Source organism: Vulpes vulpes, chromosome 16, assembly GCF_048418805.1.
Source record: "Vulpes vulpes isolate BD-2025 chromosome 16, VulVul3, whole genome shotgun sequence".
NCBI classification, from domain to species: Eukaryota; Metazoa; Chordata; class Mammalia; order Carnivora; family Canidae; genus Vulpes; species Vulpes vulpes.
Window position 1 is genome coordinate 53,975,133 of NC_132795.1, and position 16,780 is coordinate 53,991,912.

Below are 16,780 nucleotides of genomic sequence, written 5' to 3' on the forward strand. Positions count from 1 at the left end.
TTTTAAACTCAACTCAAGAACACCCTTCCTGAGCCTCTTCTGTGTTCCCTCAGCATTTGTGGGTCCCTCTGGGTCACACTGTCTGTGATACAGTAGATCAGCTGCTCCTGAGTCTCTGTAGGGAGCCATGTGGAAGCTCCTTGTGAGCTGAGACTGTCTTGCTCTCTGCCCTATCCCCAGCTCCAAGCCTAGCTCATAGAATGAACTCAGCCAATGTTCAGCCAAAGGAGGAGGGTTCTGAGAGGTAAAGTGAGTTGCCTCAAGTTATAGGGCCAGTAAGTGGACCAGTGCTAAAAGTCAAGACTCTGTCTCTTAAAGTCCATGCACCTTTCCAAAAAATTGGTCTCTGAGCTATCAGAGTTTTCACAGGAGGTGCTCAACCAGAGACCAAGCCATGTACTCATTTTGATACTCATAAATGGAAAGTCATTCTTGGTTTCTTCCTCTCACTGGTTCCCTACCTTTTCTGGTAAATCCTTCATGAAGCCCAGTCAATTCTGCCTTGTAAATGCACCTTAAATCAGTCTTTCTCTATCTCTTCCCATATTTCCATCCATGCCACTCTCACATCTCAAGTGGACCACAGCAATACATCATTCCTCCTTAGTCAGAACTCTGCACAGGGAGGCGAAGTGATCTTTTTCTTTTTTCTTTTTTTTTTTTTTATTTTTTTAAGATTTTATTTATTTATTCATGAGAGATACAGAGAGAGAGAGGCAGAGACACAGGCAGAGGGAGAAGCAGGCTTCATGCAGGGAGCCTGACGTGGGACTCGATCCCAGGTCTCCAGGATCACGTCCTGGGCCAAAGGCTGTGCTAAACTGCTAAGCCACCCGGGCTCCCCCCGAAGTGATCTTTTTCAAAATGAAAAACTGCCCATGACATTCCCCTGCTTCAGTCAGAACTCTTCCCCACTGCTCTTGGAATAAAACCCAGCAAGCTCAGCCTGGCCTCCGGGCCCCATCTGATCTGGTCTTGGTCTCCCTCTCTGACTGACCTCTTTTCAGGTTTTGCCTTACCCCACTCCCACCCCCTTCTCCTTCCTAGAACATTCCGTGGACATTGAAACCTACCCTCTCACTTCAGTCCACCTCCCTGATCCTTGACCTGGTTCTGCCTCTCCATCCTTCAGATTGAGCTCAGTGTCAATTTCTCAGGCAAGTCTTCCCAGACCCCTCAGACCAGAAAGGTCCCCTGTCATACGTACTGATGGCATTCTGAACTTTTCCAGCAAGACCCTCATTGCAACTCATAATTATGCATTGGTTTATGGGATTTTTTTGTCTGCCATCCCCGCTAGACTATAAGCTTCACAAGGGCAAGGATCTCATCTATTTTGTCCATATCATACCCCAGTGTCTAGCGTAAGGCCTAGCACATAGTCTCAATGCATGTTTGTTGTGGGTGAATAATAGGGGGTCGACTAGTGACCTTTCAGTCTCTTGTAATTCTGAGCCCACTATTCTTGGACTATCTTAATTCTTTTTTTTTTTTAATTTTTTTTTTTATTATTTATTTATGATAGTCATACAGAGAGAGAGAGAGGCAGAGACATAGGCAGAGGGAGAAGCAGGCTCCATGCACCGGGAGCCTGATGTGGGATTCGATCCCGGGTCTCCAGGATCACGCCCTGGGCCAAAGGCAGGCGCCAAACCGCTGCGCCACCCAGGGATCCCTCTTAATTCTAATTAATATCTGCTCACCATGCTTTCCCCAGTGCCTAGAACAATGTTAGGCACACAGTAGGTGCTCAATAATTATTGCATGAATGATTGATCTTTTCAGGGAGCTCTGCTCAAGGAGTGCTCTCCCTTATCCCCCAGCTCATTCCCAGCTCTGTCCTCCCCAGTGATCTGTTGCTTCACCCTTGGCTGGTTCCCCCTTGGCCTCAGTCTCTCCTTTGATCTGCTATGGCAGTCTGTTAACTCGAGGGTTTCTATAGGCCTTTCATGGGCCATTAAGTCCTTGCCTGGGGAACCCTATCACCATTGTTAGATTAGACTCACAGATCAAAATAGAACTGAATTATGGAAGTATTTGCCAGCCTGCCATATTTCTCGGAGTCCTTCACATTTTCCCAGTCTTAGAAGGAACATCAAGTGTGTCACAAGGAAAAACTGGCTGCATCCACTTAAATACAGGCATAGAAAGCTGGCCTGTCGAGCACTAACCATTTCTGGTTATCTTGTTGTGCCCTTGGGATCAGCCACATTGCGGACAAAGGGAGACTTCAGGTTCTGGATTTCTATGTTTTTTATCAACCGGATGAGTAGACAGCTTCAGGGGTCTGACCAGCCAGAGACTCAGCTTCCGAGGGCCCCACCAGAAACAAGTAGCCCAGCTTTTTTAGCCATGTTGCCAGCATGTGGCAATGGAGAGTTAACAGGAAGCTCTAAGCCATTGTAGCCTTGATACAAATAGCAACTAGCCCTCTCATCTGCCCTGGGTGCTCTGAAAGATAAACGTTGGAGCAGAGCGTTTGTGGTCTTCCATGGGAAGCCACATGAAAAAATTCAGTGGAGATGGTGACTTAATGACTTTCTTTGGGTTGGCTCTTTTAGGGAGGGACATTGCTTGGGCCCCCAGACTCTGTGGTTGATGTGGGGAGCACAGAAGTCACAGAAGAACTCTTTCAGGAGTACCTGTCCTCCCTGGGGGAGTCTCTGTTCCGGTGAGTGGAGACATGGGTGGTGGTTAGTCGTGTCTGTCCCCCAACTAGATGATTGGCCCCAGAGGGCAGCCACCAGGTCACATCCCCTAGAGCACTCAGCACAAGGTCTGGCCCAGTATTTGTTGAATAGATATGGAGAAAAGGCAGCCCTGCCACGGAAAGAGCTCAGCATCGTTCCAAGGCAGATAGTCCGTCCCAGCATAGCTTCTGCCAAAACTCTGAGGGAAGGAAGGGCTCTTTATTCCTCCTGCTGAAAATCAGCAGCTGCTGCTCTAAACCCATACTGGGCACATGTCTTGTCCTGAAAAATCAAAAACGGGGTTTGCGGAGGGGTTGGGGTGATATGTGAACTTAAGCGGGTTTTCTCTTCTTTTGAGAAGCTTTAGACAGTCGTAGTAGTGTTCAACTCTAACCCTCGAGCTCTGCTTCTGTGAATGTAAAGATTTCCCTGAGACCGCAAAGGAGCCATATATTTTGATTCCATCCTTCCCTTACAAAATCGGTGTCTTACGGTCCAGAGCGGCAGATCCAGCAGTCCTTTTGGAGTGTAAGAGAGAAGGAAAATGCTAGCCCTCGTACTCAGCTGTGCTCACCACGCCATTACTGGGTTTGACTTATCCCACATATGGTTCACTGCCCCTCTGACCTGTTCCCCATACCTTTTCCACAATGTATAGGAGAGAGGCCTACAACATCTTTGAAAACAACTGTAACACCTTCACCAACGAAGTGGCACAGTTCCTGACTGGGCGCAAGATCCCTTCTTACATCACTGACCTTCCCTCTGAAATTCTATCCACGTAAGTGGCCTCAGCCTCTGACCCTGCCCCTCGGATCCCTGATCATGGTCAGTATCACTTGGCTGACCCACCTCTGCCCTTCCCTGCTCTCTTCAGAGTCCTCCCACTACAAGTGGGCCCTGTCAGGATGGCACCAGCCAACATAGAGGGCCCACCCTTCCCTCCAGTCATTGGTGCTTGCCTGTGTGGCCTTCACCATCCTTGGACTTAGGCCAGCTCTACCCCAGCCTCAGTGCAACCACAGAACTTAGAAACCCACTTGTCACTGGCTCCAGCATTGGTACAGAATCCTGGCATCTGCCTTTCACCTTGTTCATGAAGCAAGCCACTGCTCCCCAGAAACAGTTGCATAAAATGCCACTTTTTTTTTTTTTTTAAGATTTTCTTTCTTTATTAGAGAGAGAGAACAGGGGCAGAGGGAGACGGAGAAGCAGGCTCCCTGCTGAGGAGGGAGCCCAATATAGGGCTCCATCCCAGGCTTCAGGATCATAACCTGAGCCGAAGGCAGACACTTAACTGACTGAGCCACCCAGGTTCCCTAAAATGCAAATAGACAAGCAGAGGATAGATCAGAGATTTAGTAGGGTGGTTTATTCCGTAAATGTCATTTGTTGGTCTTTCTTCCCCTGCACCATGGGCCCTTTCATGTCCTCAAAGACAACTTCCTACTGGTCTTCATATCTTGTAGTGCACAGTCAGCCCTCAGTTGATGTTTTCTTCAGGAACATGCTGTAGCCCCTCCTACCCTGATGTAGTCTGAGCTTTGTGGGGCATCATCCAGGCAGTGTCGCCTAAAAGGACACACGCACCCAAGCCCGTCATACCCTTCCCTTCCTTTGCTGTTGATTATGTTCAGGCAGCCCCTACCCACTCCAGGACCATATCCGTCTGCTAACTCTGACTCGGTTTCTCCTCAACTGGGGCCCTGTCCAACAAAGATCCTGGCAGGTTTAGCAGGCTTGGCAGGTGAGCTGTTTATCACATGTGGGTAGGAACCCCACTTGCGAAAAACTTGCAGAGGAAATGGGACTGCCGTGTCCAGCTGGTGGGGAGAGCCCTAGCTCCTGGCCCTGGCCTTGCCTGCCTGTTTCCTGGTGGGCGTGTTGAACACCACAGCCTCGCTAAAGGATCTAGGTTATGGTGCCCTAAACAAATAGAAGTAGTTGAAGAATGTTCTGGTTGTTATTGTTTGATGGGTGGAGTTCCAGGACTTGTCTGAATAAGGGCTAATGTATCCTGGTTTCATCTGTTTATGCTTGAGAATGCTTCATTGCCTTTGAACCTAGACAGGATTTCCAAAAATGGCAATATCCACTGAAAAAAAAAAAAGAAAGCCAGTAACTGAGATGTGTTGTGGGCACCCTGATTTAAGGTTCTGGAATTCTGGAAAGTCTCTAAGACTCCAGTATTTACAGTGTTCTTTCCAGCTAAGCTACTCTGAGCACAAACGGGGGAGAGGGGGCTTTAGAAAGTGGCATTAACGGCTTCTGGCAACCTGCAATTGTTGATTTCCCAAATATCCCCTGCACTCGCTAGAAGATACCATTTTCATATCCTCATTAATTTGCCTCAGCTTCCTTCCTCAAAACTTATTTTTATCTTATACTGTGAAAATTAAAGATTCAGGTACTGAAAGGCCAGAAAGCTCTAGTTCCCTGTGCATTGCTAGCCTGTTTAAGCCATGGCTAACCAGAATCTGGCGAAGGTAGTAAAATGGCAGCATCTACCGAGGAGGGGGCCCCAGGGGTAAAAGGACAGAGCAGGCTGTCTTGAGAGCCCCTCAATGACCGTCGTGTGCGGGGTAGGTGAGAAAACTGAATGAGGCTATGGTGTCCTTCCTGGTGTGGCACCACCACCCCTGTGGGCACAGTTGTGACTGTCTGCACCCAGCCCACCCCAGCCCTGGGTCTCTCTTCTCCACAGGCCCTTCGGACAGGCTCTGCGGCCCTTCCTGGACCCCATCCAGATCCAGCCTCATGGAGGGAGCCCTGTAGGCCGACCCAATGGCCAGAGTTAACAGGACTGCATGGGACCACCCTGCCTCATCAGGGGCTTTTCCTTTTTAAACAAAACAAACCCTACCAGATTTCTATTTTATAATTTTACATCAGAGCTAACAACCAGGGGACGGCTTTTTAAATTTCCCAGGGAAGGAGATCATCAGGCTGCATGTAGGACAATGCTGCTAAGATACAGAACAAAATGCCATCCCTTCTAATAGTATTATACTAATTTATTAAGGCTGTCTTGTCTGTGAGTTCACTTTTGACGCTGCTTCCTGAGCGTCCTCCACACTGGAGAAAGGGAGGGGGTTTGTTTAAGCAGAAGGCAAGAGGCACAGTTTGGGGGAGCCCCAACCTAGCACCTCTTTGCAGAGAATGCCCATGCTCTACCCAGGTTGTCACCACCTGTGGGACCCAGGTGAGTTTTACGACCTCTGTGAAGTGGCAGTTGCGACATCCCGGAAGCAGTTACTGTCTGGTTTTTAAATGAACCAAAGGATTTGGTGGTGCACCTGGGACCAGTTTCAGGATGACTAACCAACCTAAGTGAACTCTGTAGCTGCAACCTCTCTCACCTTCCCTCCCTACCCCAAACAAGGCCACGGGGCCAGGGCTGGAGCAACCAGAAGCCTCAGGATCAAGGGAGAATGACAGCAAGTGTCAGGCCAGAGAATACAGGATAAAGCCATTCTTCCTTCCACCTACTGATTGCCAATCCTCTGACATCAATTTTGGAGCACCTGCCTTGCTGCCTACAGGCTGCTCTTCCTCAGCATAGCTCACCTGATAGTTACTGAAGGTTTGGGCTGGAACGGCAGAGACCCAAGCTTCATGTCTACAAGTAATAATGTAGGTTATTTGCAGTCACTGTACCTCCCACCCCACCCCCCAACCAATATGCAATATTTGGCTAGGGACCAAGGGGAAAGGACTCCCTGCTCTAGAAAAATATCCCTGACATAGAAAGAATAATAATGCAGAATCAAGGTGGCAAGAAAATTTCAAGTTATTTTCGATAGTTTTTTTTTTTTTTTTACATTATCCTCAATGTGTTTTGAAGGCACGTGTTATTTCCATTGTCATTCTGACTTCAAGGATTCACTGTTGAGAGCCTTACTGGCCATTTTCCTCATGAGTTGCTGCCAGGAGCTTATAGGGAGGGACAGTCTGGAGATTTCTTATCTGGAGAGGCTTTCAGATTCCTTTTCTTCACATGCCTCCCTTAAGTTAGTTTTTAGGGGAGTGAGTGTTGGGGAAGGGGCTTAGAACTGCCAGGTGTCTGAATCCCAGCCCTGGCATCTGTGCGCCCCTCCTTGCCACAGCTCCTGCCACTTCTCAGACTTGAATTATGTTCTCTTTTCTGGGGTCTGGCCCGTAGCAGGTGCCTTTGCTCTTCAAAAAGCTGCTGCTCATCTCTGGCCTCATCTCCTCCTGTCTCTGCCATTAGTCATAGCAGTTGGCACCATTGGGGTCTTGGCTGGAGGAAAAGATGGTTTTCTGCCTTAGTGTTTGCCTGTGACCTGACCAGGGGCACCTCCACGGTAACCAGCTGTGATGTCAAGCGACATTTTGGAGACCAGAAACCAGCAGGGACTCTTTAATGTAGACCCATGTGCAGAATTGGGCTCAAGGAGGATGGGTTTCAGGCTAGGTTTCTCTTGGAGGGCAGCTCATTGGTTTCTCTTGTTGGGCAGCCTTCTCCCTGCCTCCCACCCAATTTCTGTCCTTCTCCAGCTTGCCTTGCCCAGGCCTCTTTTCCAGGCTCCTGCTCCAGGCCTCTCTCCTCAGAACTCAGCTCTCTCCAGAGGGCACTGGGCATCACAGGCTGCTTCCCCCTTCTTCCCCATACCCAGGCTCAACTGGCTGCATTCCTAATAGTAGTCACTCCAGACCCAGGAGAAGTTAGCCAAACTGGCTACCCTAAGAAACTAAGTCACTTGGTACATTGAAAGCCCCCCCACTCCATGCCCAGCAGCCATTTGTGCCAATGCCTGTGCCCTAAGGATTGTGGGGAGAGATGGAGGGGCCATCCAGCTGTCTACTCAGAGTGCCTCCAGGAAGGCAAGCTCACACTCCCCACCCAAGCCCCCAGCACTCATTTTGGAAGCCTGGGATGAAGCTACGACCCCCAACCCCATCCTCATACTTCTCGGTCAATCCCAGAACCCCAGAAGCATGCTCATTGTGACCAGCTAGCTCCACACAGGTGTGTGAGGCAAGCAGAGTGAGAAATGAGCCATGTGTGTAATCATATCCTACACTGGACACCTTCAGGGAGGTCCATTGGTTTAAAGGGACAGAGAAGGTGGAGGGATGAGACCATCACCCCCCTCCCCAAAATAAAGCTATACCTTTGAGATTTCCTTTTTACCCTTGAAGTCAAACTAATAACTGTGTCTAGTACGGAGGTGTTTGCTGGTTTTCTTTGGTGTTTTTTCTAATGCAATAAACTCATTCTGCCTGCTGCATTTGCGTCGTGCTTGAAGGTCTGGGTATACATCCAACATAGCCAGGCTTCTGTCTCCTTCTGAGCTTAACTTTGCTGAATCTGGATATGCTGCCTTTGCTTGGTTGTAAGCCTTATGGTTAAGAAGACAATAACAGGGATGAACGTATGACTTTCACCATTGGGTTACAAAAATAGGGAAAAGGCCCAGAGAGAATATTACTTGCCCAATGTCACCTTGTGGCTGGTGGTAAAGTAAGACTCAGAGCTGCATCTGCTGGCCCCAACTTCTGAGATCTTCCCCCAGAGGACTCTGGCCACACCAAGAAGTGTTTACTTCTGCTTTCAATTTGGCTATAGGCTGGGTTCATGGCTCCAAGGCTCTCTCCCCACCTTGTTACCATGAGCTCCTTTATTTTTTTTTTTATAATTTTTTTTAAATTTTTATTTATTTATGATAGTCACACACAGAGAGAGAGAGAGAGGCAGAGACACAGGCAGAGGGAGAAGCAGGCTCCATGCACCGGGAGCCTGACATGGGATTCGATCCCGGGTCTCTAGGATCGCGCCCTGGGCCAAAGGCAGGCGCCAAACCGCTGCGCCACCCAGGGATCCCACCATGAGCTCCTTAAACACGTGTGGGGTGGGGGGTAGGCAGCTGAGTGTCCCCTGGTACAACCAGACAGCAGCGTGACTGCAGGTGTCTGTAGATTCACTTGACCTACTTTGAGCACCTTCCACGGGCTGAGCCCATGCTAGGTGCTGTCACATGCAATGGGCTTGAGATGTAGATATTGGTCTCATGTTACAGATGGGGAAGACAGATGCAGAGAAAAAAAGTTGTCCAGGTGGCAAATGGCTGAGCCCTTGAATCTAGACCATGTTCTCACCACGACACCTGTGAGACCTCACTGTTGAGGCGCTGTGTCTTTCCAGCATGCTAGCTGAAGAATACAGTGCTGTCTCTCCAGAGGACACAGAGGGTAGGTGGCTTTGGCTGACATTTTCCCCCTCAAAGCTGGCATGTTCAGAGGCAGGAGTCCTTAAGAGTGCCTGGGTTTGGGCAGCCCAGGTGGCTTAGCGGTTTAGTGCTGCCTTCAGCCCAGGATCCGGGACACCCGGGATTGAGTCCCACATCGGGCTCCCTGCAGGGAGCCTGCTTCTCCCTCTGCCTGTGTCTCTGCCTCTCTCGTGACACAGAGAAAGCGAGAGAGGCAGAGACACAGGCAGAGGGAGAAGCAGGCTCCCTGCAGGGAGCCCGATCCGTACTTGATCCTGGGACCCCAGGAACACACCCTGGGCCAAAGGCAGGCCCAAACCACTGAGCCACCCAGGCATCCCTGCTTAAATATCTTTTTTTTTTTTCCTGCTTAAATATCTTAATTTGTTTTTTCCAAACCGATTTTTTTTGGTTACAATATTATATATATTTAGAAAATGTAAGCAATCAATGAAAGTCCAAAGATGAGAGGAAAAAGTCATCTGAAATTCCATCGTCCTAAGAGATACTGGATTTTGTGCACATCTCTGCAATGTTTCTGTGGATTTGAAGACACAGATGCTAGACATGCTGTGTGGTACCTGCCTCTGTTCTCTCAGCCTGTAGTGAAGATCTGTAATGCCCAGAAAGATGGAAGGAGAACCACTGAAGAGGGAACGATGGTGCCTGGTGGTATTGGATAGAAGAAGCTCTGAGAACATTCCAGCAAAGTTCCCCAAAGCTTGAAGGAACCATGAGGTAGGAATAGGCCGCTCATCACAGATGTGTGCGTGGAGGCCGGATCTGCTCTGGAGTGGGATGGTGGTTGGAGGAGGAGGAGGCCCTCCCAGGCTGGCAGGCTGGACCATGAGGCCCATGTCTCCTCAAGCTCATGGGGGCTCTGGCCTGAGAGGGCAGTAAAGAACTCAAGAGGGACCTGGCACATCACTGAATGTGAGCCGTTGACCACGGAGCCTGGCAGCTTTGGTAGGGGGCAGGGGTTGTGGGACTGGTCCTGGTCTGAAGGGTTCCTGGGAGCTCAGAGTCCCCCGCAGAGATCTCTGCTCCAATTCCCTCCGCTGGAGGCAGCCCGGCAGGGTGGTGCCGCAGGGAGAGAGGCGGACACCAGGTGGCGCTGTGCACGCACGCGCGGCCCAGACAACCACCAACCTTCACTTGTCTCCTACCCAAGGTCCCAGGAGCAGGGCTTGCTCCCCCCACCCACACCTCCACCCTTCCGTGGCCCCCCATAGCCACAGGGCAACAGTCCAGTTGCTCTCACACTTATCAAAGCCCTCCCTTTCTTATAAAAAAAGTTTTTTAAAGATTTTAGGTACTTGACAGAGCATAAGTAGGGAGAGGGGCAGTGGGAGAGGGAGAAGCAAGCTCCCCACTGAGCAGGGAGCCTGACTGGGGACTCATCCCAGGACCCCGGGATCATGACCCAAGCAGAAGGCAGACTTTCTGGGATCCCTGGGTGGCGCAGCGGTTTGGCGCCTGCCTTTGGCCCAGGGCGCGATCTTGGAGACCCGGGATCGAATCCCACGTCCAGCTCCTGGTGCACGGAGCCTGCTTCTCCCTCTGCCTATGTCTCTGCCTCTCTATGTGTGTGTGTGTGACTATCATAAATAAAAATAAAAATAAAAAAAGAAGGCCGACGCTCAATGAACTGAGCCACCCAGGTGCCACTCCCTTACCCTCCCCCCCTTTTTTTTTGGAGAGAGACAGTGGGATGGAGGGAGAGGAAGAAGAGAATCTCAAGCAGGCTCCATGCCCAGCACAGAGCTCCAGGCACGCGGGGCTGGATCTCACAACCCTAAGATCATGACTTGAGCCAAATGAAGAGTCGATGTTTAACCAGCTGAGCCACCCAGGCACCCCTATCAAAGTCCTTCTTAAGCTTGTCCCTGGATGTCTCCAACCCTATACCCTGCTGCGAGTGAGGGCCCCTATCACTGCAAGCCATTTCTACCTCTAGCTCCTGTTACTGTTTGCTGGACGAGTCCTCAGAGCTGAAGGCCCCGCTCCAGCATTTCCTCTACAAGCCCTTCCTGACTTCTCCCCACACCACAGTACACCCTTCCTCCTGTGGGTGCTTCCTGGCACACTCCCACCAACTGGGGCACCATCCAGGGCAGGGCCTGGTTGTGATCACCTGAGTGCCCAGCATCCAACACAGGACCTGGCCCAGTGCCAGCATCTCCCGTGGAGCCAACATGGAAAGCATGTTGGGTGGGTCACAAGAAACCCTGGACTTGCATGCAGACCTACCTGAATTGAGCCTCTGACTCATAGAACCCTGATCAAAGCCTCCCCCTCTTTGGGCCTCAGCTCCTTTTTTTTTTTTTTTTTTAAGATTTTATTTATTCATGAGAGATACAGAAAGAGGCAGAGACACAGGCAGAGGGAGAAGCAGACTCCCTGCAGGGAGCCGGATGTGGGACTCCATCCCACGACCCCGGGATCACTACGCCAAAGGCAGATGCTCAACCACTGAGCCACCCAGGTGTCCCTGGGCCTCAGCTTCTGCATCTACAGAATGAAGACTAAGGATCAGGGATCCCTGGGTGGCGCAGCGGTTTGGCGCCTGCCTTTGGCCCAGGGCGCGATCCTGGAGACCCGGGATCGAATCCCACGTCGGGCTCCCGGTGCATGGAGCCTGCTTCTCCCTCTGCCTGTGTCTCTGCCTCTCTCTCTCTGTGTGACTATCATAAATAAATAAGACTTAGGATCAGACAATCTCTACAACCCCTCCTGGCTGGACTCCTCTCCCCACCTGTGGCTCCAGAGGTGAGGAGTGAATCACCCAAGTTCTCAGTCCTGGGGCTGGGCTCTGATCCACAGAGATCACTAACCCCTGGTGGTGGTGGGGGGGGGTGCCGGTCCCCCCCCACCTCCAGGTGGGGCCCTGTCATCCCTGTCCCCACTGGCTTCTGTCCCAAGGGGGCCTGTGCCAACCCAGCAACAGTTCCCACTCCCTCCACAAACACCTCTGAGCATGCGTCCTTCCACCTGTTTGAATTCCATGGACTTGTTTATTGTGAAAACAATGTAAGCCCTGAAGACATTTTGAAGCCGGGGAGAAAAAAAAGCCAACATCCAGTCTCCCCAGCCTCCCACTGCCCCTGAACCCAGAGGGAATTAGAACCAGCAAACCAGCCCCGACTGTTCTTTGCAAAGCCTCTGTTAGCACATCTCCTCTCCTGCACCCCACATCTTCCTGACAGCCCGGGAGAGGCTGGCAGTGGGGACCCCATTTATAAATGAGGAACAGGCTAAGGGAGGGACCTACCCAAGGTCACCTCACTGGGAAGAGGCAGCCCCAGGAGCTGTTGGTTTGACTATATACACACTACAGCATGACTGCCCCTCAGACTGGGCCTGTCACCCTCAAAAAGTCACACTCCATGTAGGGAAAAAGAGAGTCAACACCCCACCAATATTCACTTAGCACATGTTGACAGTTGGCCTTCCACCAAGGGGGCAGGGAAAACCACGAGCTTTAGAGGAGCAGAAGTGAATGTGAAACCTGACCACTCCGCGGTCCTGGAAAGCCAACTTCATCTCTCTGGGGTCAGTACTGACGTCTAGAAATTCCTATAAGGGTACTCACCTCAAAGGGTTCTTGGTAAAAGTAAGTGAAACATCCAGGGCAGGAGCCACAGTGTCCAAACCAAATATGAAAGCCACTGACCTCCAAGCCTCAATCAAATGCCCAGCTCCAAAGAGTCAGAGCCTTCCTTCCTGAGCAGGATCCTTCCAGGAGATGGTCTCAGGCCCCCTGTCTTCAGGCCTGGCTTTGTTTGGTGCTCTTGAAATGCCCTCTGGCCAGTCTTTCAAGCCCCAGTACCCCCAGTTTTACTCCTCCCTCTCCCTGGGGGCTCCCAGGGCCCCATCAGAGCACAGTTGCCAGGGATGAGCCTCTCCCTTAAAGGGACACACTGGTGGCCACCAGGGCTCCTCCCTCAGGTCCTCCTGGGTCTGTGCCTTGGGCAGCTCACTCCCCCTCTATGGGTTTCAGTGGCTTTATGAATGAAATGGTTGAGGTAAGAAATCAGGAAGAGACTCTTGAAAGGTATTTATAAGGAAATGAGTTCACTACAGATCTAAGGCACAGGTGTGGGATCCCTGGGTGGCCCAGCGGTTTAGCGCCTGCCTTTGGCCCAGGGCGCGATCCTGGAGACCCGGAATCGAATCCCACGTCGGGCTCCCGGTGCATGGAGCCTGCTTCTCCCTCTGCCTATGTCTCTGCCTCTCTCTCTCTCTCTCTCTGTGACTATCATAAATAAAAATAAAAATAAATAAAAAAATAAAATAAAAAAATAAGGCACAGGTGTGCTATTGCTGTGGACCCAGTCCACAGGAGACAAAAACCTATCCTGCCTCTGTGAACCCCATCCTATGGCTTCTGGATCCCAGCAGCAGGGCTGGGGCCCGGGTATCTGGATTTAATCAGTTCCTAGGAATTCTTGGGCAATGAAACAGGTATTGGCCATGAGATATGAGAAATTAATCTACGCAATTCCAGCTCCCACCCACAGGCTCTACACTCCTGGGTCCTGGGAGGGTCTCAGGTCCTGCCTGCGCTCAGAGCCCCAGGGACCAGATCCAGATGGAGCAGAAGGAGGAGGAGCAGGAGAACAAGTTGGGTTTTCCTTCCCACAGAGATGATTCTGTTTGCTGTCTGTATCCAACAGAAAACAAAAGCTTCTTGAGGGCAAGGCCCTTGTTTTGTTCCCGGAACCCAGAACAGTGTGTAGCACAATGCATTTGTTTAATCAATGAACCAAACTCTGGTACAGGGCCTGGAAAAAAAAGATTTCTTTCTTTTGCCCAGCTTAACAATGGCTCCTCAGCAGGGCACAATTACTGATCCTTTTTTTTTTTTTTTAAGATTTATTTGATGGGACACCTGGGTGGCTCAGTGATTGAGCGTCTGTCTTCAGCTCAGGGCGTGATCCTGGAGTCTAGAGATCCAGTCCCACGTTGAGCTCCCTGCATGGAGCCTGCTTCTCCCTCTGCCTGTGTCTCTGTCTGAATAAATAAAATCTTAAAAAAAAAAAAAAGATTTATTTGAGAGAGAGAATCTCAAGCAAGCTCCGTGCTGAGTGTGGTATCCAGCACAGGGCTCTATTTCACAGCTCTGAGATCATAACCTGAACAGAAACCAAGAGTCAGATGCTCAACTGACTGCCACCTGGGCGCTCTAAATTTTATCTGATGTTTTGCTCATTGTGGATTTTTTTGCATTAATTTTGACTTTCAAAAATATTAAGTTAAAAAAAGAAAAAATTAAAATGCCATTTATTTTGCTATTTATTTTTATTTACATTTTTAAAAAAGATTTTATTTATTCATGAGAGACACAGAGAGAGAGAGGCAGAGGGAAAAGCAGGCTCCATGCAGGAATCCTGACGTGGGACTCGATCCCAGGTCTCCAAGATCACACGTTGGGCTGAAGGTGGCGCTAAACCGCTGAGCTACCCGGGCTGCCCTATTTTGCTATTTATTTTGGTGCTCTCCTGTTTTTTGCCTGTGGCAGATAACTCACCTTACCTACCCACTGGTCTCAGCCCAGTGCTTCATATAGTCTTGGGCACATCCCTTTTGTTTTTCTTCCCTGAGTGGAGACAGTAATGAAGGATAGTTGGAAGAAAGGCAAGCAGGGACAAGGGCCTCCACCCACGCATCCCACCCCTGCCCTAAGAGGAAACCATCCTTAAAAGGATTTTATACCCACTCTGGAAAGAGCCCTCTATCCTTTTTCACATGATAGATAAATGACAAAAACCTGTTTGGGTGACAGGTGCATGGAGGGTTAATCAGGTTAAAACAGCCTGCCGAGAAGCCCATAAAAACCCCTAGACTGGGATCCCTGGGTGGCTCAGCAGTTGAGCACCTGGTTGAGCGCCTGCCTTCGGCCCAGGGCATAATCCTGGAGTCCTGAGATCGAGTTCCACGTCGGGCTCCCTGCATGGAGCCAGCTTCTCCCTCTGCCTGTGTCTCTGCCTCTTTCTCTCTCTCTGTGTCTCTCATGAATAAATAAATAAAATCTTTAAAAATATATAATAAATAACTGCAGGCACCAAAGTAAAAGAAATCCTGCAATAATAGTACCCTCTAGAGCTACCTTGGGAATGAATGAAATTATGTGGCCAAGTGCTCAGAGTGGTGGCTAGCACATAGTCAGGGATCAGTAAATAATGATACTACTGATGTCGTTTTGGAATGTTGGTGAGGTCCAGAGCTGATGGTCAAGAAATAATTCTTTTTTTTCTTTTAAGATTTTATTTATTTATTCATGAGAGACACAGAGAGGCAGAGACATAGGCAGAGGGAGAAGCAGGCTCCCTCTGGGGAACCCGATTCAGGACTCGATCCCAGGACCCTGGGATCACAACCTGAGCCAAGGCAGGCAGACACTCAACCACTGAGCCACCCAGGTGTCCCAAGAAAGAATTCTTGAGACATTTTTGGTGTAAAAGGATGATTTTATAAAAAGGTAGTTTTATTACAGCACATGGACAGAATTTGTGGGCAGAAAGCTGCTGGACTGGGGGCATGAGGAATGGTTGATTATATACTTGGGAGTTGAGGATGAGGAAAAAGGAGGTGTCTAAAAAGACTTTCATCTGCTAAAAAGGACTCTCAGAATACTGGAGGCCTTGTTATTGTCAAGTTAAGGTTGGTTTTCTCCCTAGAAAAGCATTAAAATTAAGATAGTTGGAAGTTTCCCCGGAGGAATGTCACAGGATCCCACCTAGGAGGGAGGAGGTTGCAGGGTGTCAGCTGTGCTTTGTCCTTAGCTTGCCTGCTGCTCCTTCATCACTACTGTCTCCTCACTACTATCACTACTACTATCTTATCACTACTATCTCATCACTAGCATGACTATGACACAATTATCTCAGGTGGGGATTAAATCCCCATTATATTGATGAAAAAACAAGTCAGGAAAGGTGACCTGTCCAAGTCCTTATAGTTAGCAGGGACCAATCTGCAATTTTCCTAACTCTGCCTCCAGTGATCTTCCCAGAGCAGCACAGTTACCAAGACAAAACCAAACAAACAAACAAAAACCCAACTGTCAAGAGCATTGTACACTGAAGTGCCACTCAGAGTGTGGAGGCCAAGAAAAATCAAGGCCACTCCACCTCAAGTTTAGCATTAGCACAAGTACAGCCATCTTAGGCCCCTGTGAATAAGAGCTGAATTTTATAGGAAAAACTGCAGAATGAATCCCATATCAGAAAGACAACAGAGCTCAGAATTGCCCTAGGCAGAGAATCCGTATCAGAAAGACAACAGAACCCACCCCCGTGGTAGAAAGTCCCATATTAGAATGAGAACAGAGCTCAATGCCCTTAAGCCCCATATCAGAATGTATAGACCAGCCTATAAAAAACCCAGCTGTAACCCACCTCGGGGTCCAAGTCCCTGCTCCGCTGTGTCGGGAATACTTGGACCCAAGCTTGAGCTTGCTAATAAACCCTCATGCGCTTGCATAGGTTCGGCTCCTTGGTGGTTTCTTGGATTTGCAGTCTTTGGGCACAACAAGAGGATATGGATAACGAAAACTGCCAGAGCTGATCACAGGCATCAGGGCAAGAATGGTGGGTGCAGCAAAAATGTCCGGCCAGGGTATCCCCTGGAAGCACAGAGGGAGGTAGGGGTGGGCTTGGCTCTGAAAGTATGGAAGGAAGCCAAAAAGGAGAGTCCCAATGAAGAGGAACCTGCAGTCAATGCATTTCCAAAAGATGAAAAAACTTTGAAACTCACCATCATATCAGCACCCGCAGACAGCTACTTTTTGTTGCAAGCTCTTTCCACACAAAATATTCTACAACACAGGTTTTATGGCTTCACAGAACTTCACCTCAT

At 49.6% G+C, this 16,780-nt stretch overlaps 1 protein-coding gene across 2 annotated transcripts in view; it reads left to right on the forward strand.

The window, feature by feature from the left end:
• DESI1 (desumoylating isopeptidase 1) overlaps positions 1-7,942 on the forward strand; it is a 23,086-nt gene extending 15,144 nt beyond the window's left edge. For both annotated transcript variants that reach the window (XM_026017364.2, XM_072741508.1), the window contains 3 exons: positions 2,562-2,671; positions 3,349-3,471; positions 5,395-7,942. In XM_026017364.2, the coding sequence (XP_025873149.1) occupies positions 2,562-2,671; positions 3,349-3,471; positions 5,395-5,488 (327 nt within the window). In that variant the 3' untranslated portion in view covers positions 5,489-7,942. The remainder of the gene's footprint in view (positions 1-2,561; positions 2,672-3,348; positions 3,472-5,394) is intronic.
• Positions 7,943-16,780: the final 8,838 nt, after the last annotated feature.